The sequence below is a fragment of the Peromyscus eremicus genome, chromosome 3 (genome assembly GCF_949786415.1).
Source record: "Peromyscus eremicus chromosome 3, PerEre_H2_v1, whole genome shotgun sequence".
Taxonomy (NCBI): domain Eukaryota; kingdom Metazoa; phylum Chordata; class Mammalia; order Rodentia; family Cricetidae; genus Peromyscus; species Peromyscus eremicus.
The window spans coordinates 124,932,889-124,941,300 of record NC_081418.1 but is presented as its reverse complement, the minus strand read 5'-3'; the positions used below and the strand labels follow the sequence as shown (position 1 = coordinate 124,941,300).

General features: G+C 48.6%; 1 protein-coding gene across 2 annotated transcripts; it reads left to right on the top strand.

Moving 5' to 3' along the window:
• The first annotated feature begins 2,392 nt into the window (after positions 1 to 2,392).
• Ghrl (ghrelin and obestatin prepropeptide) lies at positions 2,393 to 6,569 on the top strand. 2 transcript variants are annotated; one of them, XM_059258388.1, is made up of 4 exons: positions 2,393 to 2,669; positions 3,285 to 3,398; positions 5,330 to 5,438; positions 6,424 to 6,569. In XM_059258388.1, exons 1-4 carry the CDS (start codon positions 2,508 to 2,510, stop codon positions 6,441 to 6,443), a joined length of 405 nt encoding a protein of 134 aa, XP_059114371.1. In that variant the 5' UTR covers positions 2,393 to 2,507; the 3' UTR covers positions 6,444 to 6,569. The 2 variants fall into 2 exon arrangements, with proteins under 2 accessions (XP_059114371.1, XP_059114370.1); XM_059258387.1 differs by having other exon boundaries at positions 3,282 to 3,398.
• Positions 6,570 to 8,412: the final 1,843 nt, after the last annotated feature.

Below are 8,412 nucleotides of genomic sequence, written 5' to 3'. Positions count from 1 at the left end.
ATAGGTGTTTGTTCCCCAGCTTCCCTTCCCACAGCCTGTGGTCCTCATATGGAGGCATCACTACAGTGGGTGTGCAGGGAATACTGGGACACCTGCTCCCAGGAGAGAACAGCCTGGCTCCCATTCTCGGAGCTGCCACACTGATTCTGGTCACAACAATCAAAAGTAGAGAAAGGGCTGGAATAATGATGGCTCAGCAGTTAAGAGCACTGGCTGTTCTTGCAGAGGTCTTGAGTTCAATTCCCAGCACCCACATGTTGGTTCACAACTGTTAATAACTGTAGTCCTATGACATCTGATGACCTTTTCTGGTGTGCAGACATACAAACAGACAAAATACCCATATACATAAATAAATCTTTAAAAGGGGGAGGGGTGTGTGCAGAAACCACCTGTCCTTCCTGGAGTTACACAGTCTTCCCCAAGCTGGGAAGGTGCATTTCCCAGCCCCTGCCCTCTTCCACAACTGTGGGTGGATAGTTAGGCATTTTCTAGTGCCTTCTCCCTCCACACATCTTCCACATCACCAGACCTTCTTCCTGGCTAACCCACACTCTGGATGCCAAGGTATGTTTCTAGAGGGTGCCAGCTCTGCCCCTAGATAGCCAGCAACTTGTGTGTTTGCTTACTTGTGGTCTTATCTAAGATCAACACCAGCACCTCCTGCCTCCAGAAGCTTCCAGGGGCCCAGTGGACAAGCCTCATATCTCAGCTAATGCCTGATCACCATGCATTCAGGTGTTTCCTCACCACCTCTATCTTCAGCCCCTCTGGGCCCCAAGGCCAAATGGTTTCTAAGTTCAGGTGGGTGATAGGGCTATGAAGGTGCCTGGTAATATAGTTATGTTGGGCTAGGACTAAACATTTCAGCTACCCCTGCCAGATGGTCTTTTTCTCAGAGGAGGGGCAACCCAGCCCATGCCTCACCTGTCCCTAGAGTTCTGACAAGGGCCCAATCTCTTCCAAAACTACCTAGTAGGTCAGGATGTCAGGGGACCCTGAATCACTTGTTCTGCTATCACCGCCCCGCAACTGGACATCCACCCAGAGTGGCCCTGTTGATGCAATGTCACTATCACTGTGGCAGCAGGGACAGGTCAGAAAGCAGTGCTTCAGGAGTCAGAAGCCTGCACTGCCCCAGGTAAACATCTCTAGGCCCCAGCCCTCAGGCCATCCTATTTCCCCCCCCCCCCCCCCCCCCCGCCAAGACTAAGTTTCTCTGTGTAGCCCTGGCTGTCACACTCACTCTATAAATCAAGCTGGCCTCAAATTCAGAAATCTGCCTGCCAAATGCTGGAATGAAAGGCATGCACCAACCACCACCCAGCCCTATTTTTTCTTAAGAACATTATAGAAGAGTCTCCAACTACACGAAGCCCTCTAGAAGTGGCAAGTCCTAGGGCCAATGGAATTTGGCATACTCGTGTCACAACCATGGGCAGGCTTCAACATAGCTGCTCCCACTCCTACCCTGTCCCTCAGTCCTCAAAGAACTAGCAGGCAAGGGGAGTGGGTCTTTGTGGCAAGGTTTCCAAGCACTGCCCCTGTCAAAGTTACACTGCAGGGCTCCCAACACCAAGTCCATCTCATCTGCTCTTCCACAATGGGCACCCCTTGTCCTGGGGCCGTGATACCTGCCAGAGGACAGAGAGGCAAGCTGTCAGGTTAGCAAACACCAGCCTGGCCTGGTGTATGGCTCAGTGGAAAATGCCTACCAAGTACAAGGCCCTGGGAATTATGCCCAACAGTCCAAAACAAAAACAAAAATAATCAGTAAGACCAAACAATCACCTTTTACCACACAGAAGACCAATAAAACATGAGCGTGCCCCCACACTTGCTCCCTAGGGAGGACAGTTCAGCCCATCTTTGGGAACACCCTAGAAGCAGGTGTCTATGTGATCAGTGTGTGGAAGTCAGAGACACAGCTGAACAAAATCTTAAAGCTCTCCTGGTGGCAACACCATCTCACATGGAAGGGGGCAAGCCAAGGTCATACCACAACTAAGCCAGATGCCAGAGCTCCTCACCTGCCAACCCTCTACCAGGGCCAAGCCTACACGGGTATTACAGAGACATCAGGAGCTGATGCCCCACCAGAAGCCAACTGGATACCTCTCAGGGCACCTGACTGCCACTGTTGTTCTTCAACAGCAGGGAGGAGAAGAGTACTTAGTTCCCAAGGAATGCAATACTGCCCACGCAAAGTAGACAGCCTCAGAGGTGAGGCTGTCAGATCCGAACAAACACAAGGCTTCCTATATAAGGAGCATCCAAGCAGCAGGCACCACATCCCCAGGCATTCCAGGTAGGCTCTCTCTGCTGTGTGTTTGTATATGTGTGTATGCGTATGCGTAACTGTGTGTGCTCACAGGGGTCTAAATTACTCACTACTAGCCATTCACTTACTTTCTTACAAGAGAGCCTTGCTTCACTCAGCAGTCCTACCCTTCCTTCAAGTTTGCTAGGTTTCAACCTGAGCAAAATCTAAGACATGGAGATGAGGTATGCTACCAGAAGACCTTCTCTCCCCAGGGCCATCTGTCACCACCATCAAGGCCATGCTGTCTTCAGGGACCATCTGCAGTCTGCTACTCCTGAGCGTGCTCTGGATGGATGTGGCCATGACAGGCTCCAGCTTCCTAAGCCCAGAGCATCAGAAAGCCCAGGTAAGTCCATCTCCACAAGCCCCACATCCATCCTGACCTGGGGTCTGTTCTAGCCCCATGACCAGCAGCAGTGGCTCCATCTTTCTGGGCTTCAAGCCTTCTCACAGCATAAAGGAAGCCTCTGGGTGTGACCCAATTCTGCTTTTGGAATGATACGCAGATTTAAGACCCTAAAGAGAAAACCTCATCCAAGCATGGTAGTGCACACTGTAATCCCAACACTGGTAGATGAAGGCAGATGAGCCTTAAATTCAAGCCCAGCCTGGGCCACATAGTAAGACTCTATCTCAAAAAAATTAAAACTAATTTTAAATTTTAAGAAAAATAAGCCAGTTGTGGTGGCGCATGCCGGTAGGATTTGCTGAAGGAGGCGGAGGCAGGAGGATCACGAGTTCGAGGCCAGCCTGGGCTACATATTTAGCCGGGCGGTGGTGGTGCACGCTTTTAATCCCAGCACTCTGGAGGCAGAGGCAGGCGGATCTTTGTCAGTTCGAGGCCAGCCTGGTCTGCAGAGCAAGATCCAGGAAAGGCGCAAAGCTACACAGAGAAACCCTGTCTCGGGGGGGGGGGGGGGGGGGAAGAAAGAAAAAGTGACCCTCTTCTCCTTTCTAGCAGAGAAAGGAATCCAAGAAGCCACCAGCCAAACTGCAGCCACGATCTCTGGAAGGCTGGCTCCACCCAGAGGGCAGAGGACAGGCAGAAGGGACAGAGGAGGAACTGGAGATCAGGGTTGGTACCCAGGCACCAGTATGTTCTTATAGCAGTAAAAGGAGGGTTTTTTTGGTTGGGTCTTTTTGAGGGGGAGGGGCGTGGAATGTAAGCTAAACGCAGGGCTTTTCAAGCTACTCAAGAACTGGAGTCCAGCAACGACAGCTCTACCAAGGGTTCAGGGTCTCTGGCCCAAGAGCAAAATGTCCGCAGGTTAACTATGCTGCAAGGGTAGCAAGGAAGAGCCACGAGCAGCAGAGATGTCAGCAGACTCCGGGAGGTGGGGTGTCACAAAGAGCCAGGAAGCACAAACAGAGAGACAGAGACAGAAGAAAGCCTTTGTCTATCCCAGGGGCTCTCAGGCCTGCCTTGGTTATGGAGAGGTGAGTGGCCTGCTCACACCTGTGGCCTAATGAGTCAGTTTTGCTCTGAAAAATTTTGCATAGGGTGAGGAAAAACCACAAACAGCTCAAGGATTGGGAGAATAAAGGAACTCAGAGATGCCTCTCAGCAGCTCACCTTAGGATTCCCCTGAGAACTGTAAACAGCATTTGGCAATGTCAGTCCCTATACTGTGTGTCTACATGCAACTTCATCTTCAAACACGGCATGATTAACTGGGCAGCAGGGGCACAACCTAGGACTTCACAAATGCTAGGCCTGTGTTCTGCCAAGGGTCACATCCGCAGCCTGTTCTACTGTTATCATGGACCATTTACTCTCTACAAAACCCTATAAGATAAGTGAGGCTGGCATCATTTGCTAAACTTTGTAGATAAGAAACACAAGTTGAAAGGTGAACTCACTTACCCAAGGCTATCAGGTCAGGGTTTCCTTCCTCCATCTTCCTCTCTGATCAAGGGCAAATGCCAATGCCAAAATCACCAAACTCCTGGTCTCTGACCCTCTCTGGAGTCTGAGTGTCTTCTCAAACCCTTGCTTCACAGGAAGTGTGACCCTTAAGCCTCCTCAAGGTTCCTTCACTAATATGGCATGGACACAGTCTTGAGACAACCAGGTCCACACTGGGCAGGTGGCTACCCCAGCCACAAGAGCCCTGCACTTAGTTCTTATAGGGAAGAAATCTTAGCACAGGGCCAGGATTAACATTTCCTAGTTCCTATGATCCTCACCAGGAGCCAGATATCTGGCTACATAGCAAGTACTAGGCACAAACAGATGGAGAGGCCTGTAGCATGCTAGGCACAGAGTATGACAACTGCCTACCCTCCCATTTGGGGCTCCATCTCTCCGAAAAGATTTTCTCCCCAAAATCAGATCTGTAGACAGAACACCAACTACCTCTACCACACTAAACAGATGGATCATGAATCAAGAAAAAAGAGGCTTTTCCAAGTTGTGTGAGAACCAAGTGCTGCCACCTCTCACATGCCCCTGACCATTCAGTCCTAGGGTGTCAGCTCCGGCAGGACCCCTAATGGACGTGTGGTTTTCTTCCTTGATGGTTAGGTGATCTGACCAGCTTGCACAGACAACGGAATGTGAGAAGAAAATTTAGCATTTGCTGAAGATAAAGCTAGAAGGGCCCCAGGTCCCTAAAAGTCATAGCACTCCCCATCTATGCTGCTCCCTATTCATATTTCCTGAGGCTGAAACAAAGTGAGGAATGGGCTACCATCCACCTGGTGCCTAGCAGCCTGATAGAGCCTGTGCCCACGCCAAGCAAGGACTTGGGACTAAGCAGATTTCTGAGTCCTGCTTTCTAAATCCTTGGCTATCACCTCTATCTGTGACATAGGGAGGTCATCCAGGCTCACTTCTGCCCTGAAGATAGGGAGAGTACCAGACCAGTTAGCACTCCCCTCCAGCTCTAAAATTACATTCACAGACCACTCAGATGGCCAATATAGCCAGGCCTCCCTGGGGAGAGGTGGTGTTTTGGGCAAGGCAGGCAGAATGAGGTCTCAGAACCTCCCAATCCTACTTCCTAGTTCAACGCTCCCTTCGACGTTGGTATCAAGCTGTCAGGAGCTCAGTACCAGCAGCATGGCCGGGCCCTGGGGAAGTTTCTTCAGGACATCCTCTGGGAAGAGGTCAAAGGTGAGTCAATCTGAAATGGAGCTTACTCTATTTTATGAGTGACATAAATTTTCTTCCCCAACCCACTCTCGAGCTTCAAATCTTTTTTTTTTTTTTTTTTTTTTTTGAGTTTCTAATCTTCCTCACTACCTGTGGAAAAGGGTGCTGAGCTGGTATGTGTGGGTAGCCCAGGAGGGCTGGAGCACCAGGTCCATCTTCAACAGCTCTGTGTTCTAGATACTAGTGTGTTAGCTAGCTGCTAGGCCCCATCTGAGGCTCAGATCTTTTAACTGTGAGGTAGGGCTGATATACCTATTGCCTGCATTTCAGATTATCTGGCTTTGAAATATCTTTACAGTGCAACGTCATGAAGGGAATCTGCCACAATGGTACTGAAAATGCTAGCAGACACATATCTTAAGTTTTGTTTTTGGTTTATTTTTTGTTTTTTTTAGACAGGGTTTCTCTGTGTAACAACCCTGGCTGTCCTGGAACTCACTTTGTAGACCAGACTGGCCTGGAAAATACAGAGATCCTCCTGCCTTAGTCTCCCAAGTGCTGGGATTAAAGGTGTGCGCTAACACGCCCGGCTATACCTTATGTTTTTTGTGTAGTGATGGGATGAGATATAAGCACACTATCACTGAGCTGCATCTCTGGTTTTCAGTATCCCCTTACTTTGTGAAATAAATACCCAGCTTTTCCACGCCTGAGGAAAACAGAAATTTCAAGAACAAGCTACATTCTTTCTCTAAGCACTTCCTCACAAATATGGCAGTCATACGTACCTCACCATACAGATGAGGAAAGCAAGATTTGGGGATATAAGGACACTTACCCAAGAGTACATAGTCCACACTCAAATGCCATCTTCCAAGTCCAAGGCCAGTGTCCCCACCCCCATCCCTACACACTTGCTCCCAGCATACAGGATTAAGGAAAGCAAATTTGATGACACAAGCAAGATGGCGAACCTGAAGACTGACTTGACCTCTTGGTTTTTCAGAAGCACCAGCTGACAAGTGACTACTGACAGGACTGGTTCACTGTGATTTCCTCCTGAGCAAGAACTCACATCCAGCCTTAGCCTCCTCTGCAACTCCCCGCACTCTCCTACTGCCTTAAGAATAAATGCTCAAGCTGTGTGCCAAATGTTCAAAATAATTTTTTTCATCGACATAGTAAAGTTCACATTTTACTTAAAAATTATTGAAACAATGAAATGAAAAAATGCTTTAAGTTTATGACCCATGAGAAAAGAAAAACAAAGCTACAGCAAGTCAGGAGCATGCTTGAAACCCAAAGGAAACCTTGCTCATTCCAGCAGTAAAACAGCAGGAGGCATGTAAGACAGAAGGTTCTAAAGGTGGGGGTTAGAGGCCACAAACACAGTTTACTTCATAGCAGAGCCTCCTGAGTAATTAAGAGCTACACTAGGAGTTTCCAAAGAGCCACCAATGGCAGCATTCATAAAGATACCAGTTGACAGTATCAGAAGCAACACACTCAAGACCTATCTGGGGTGATCAGAATGGGTGCTTGGCAATGGCTCTCGAACCATACCACACAGAGCCCTGCGTGATAACCACATTCTCCACTCTTCAACTCCTGGACAAATCTGGCAAAGTAAATGTCCCATGTGCTCAAGGCTGGCCACCACCTGATACCAGGTAGATGTCCCAAAATATTTCCCAAATTCCAGCTCACAGCTCATGAGCCTTGATCCCCAAGTCCTACCGCTGTATTCCAGTTGAGACACCTTAGTGAAAATCTTTAGACCATGTCCCAAAGCCCAATGATATTAGAGAGACCTATAACTAAAGCAAGAGCTCAGAGATAAGCTCTCCAAATCCCTTGTGCAGCCCAGTGAGCACTTAGGATAAATAGGGAGGACACCCAGTGTTGCCCAGCCAAGGCAACATTGCTACAGCAGGAACCATGTACCTCCTCAAGGGAAGCCTTGGCCACCCAGAACCCAAGGCACGAGATGACCAGGGATTGGCATACTTGACAGGCACTGTGAAATCTAAACACATCCCTGCCAAGGAGCTGTGATGCTCCTCGACATTACCATATGGGAACTCCTTACAAATGAATGCTTAGCCTCACTCCAGCCCTTCTCCAGAGAATCCTTTAACAAAGCCTCCAAGGAGTCAGGCATGGTGGTGCACACCTTTAACCCCAGCACTCAGGAGGCAGAGGCAGGCAGATCTCTTGAGTTTGAGGCCAGACTGGTTCCAGGACAGCCAGGGATGTTACACAGGAAAACCCTGTCTCGAAAAACCAAACAACAACAACAACAACAACAACAACAACAACAACAACAACAAAAAGCTATGACTTGCTTAGAAGTCCCAGGATCCTGTTCAAACAACACAGCACACAGAGCCAGGTAGCTATGGGGTCCTTCGCAAGACTGGAAACAAGAAGATACACAGATGTCCACTGTGCTGCTTAGTTTTTTTTCAACCTGACAAAGCTATTAATCATCTGGGAAGAAGGACCTCAACTGAGAAAATGCCTCCATCAGATTTCTTGTTAAGCAAGTCTGTGGGACATTTTCTTGGTTAATGATTAATGTGGGAAGGCTTAGCCTACCTCGAGCAGTGCCACCTCTAGGCAGGTGGTCCTGGGTTATAAGAAAGCAGGCTGAACAAGCAGGAAGAAACAAGCCAGTAAGCAGTATTCCTCCATGTCTCTGAGTTCCTGTCCTGGCTTCTCTCAGCGATTGACTGTAACCTGTGAGCTAAAAGAAAAGAAACCTCCCCTCTCCCCTCAAGTTGCTTTTGGTCAAGGTGTTTTATCCTAGCAATAGAAAAACTAATGCATTCAGCTTCTCTCATTTTCCCTCCCATCTTTGCAGTGCTCACTGGTATCAATTAGGTGGAGCCCTAAGACATGCAACAGCACCAACGTCTTGCTGACCTTTCTACCAACAGCACCTGTCTCTAGACCTCAGAACAGCACAAGCAGTAAGATTTTTGTCACAAGTAAC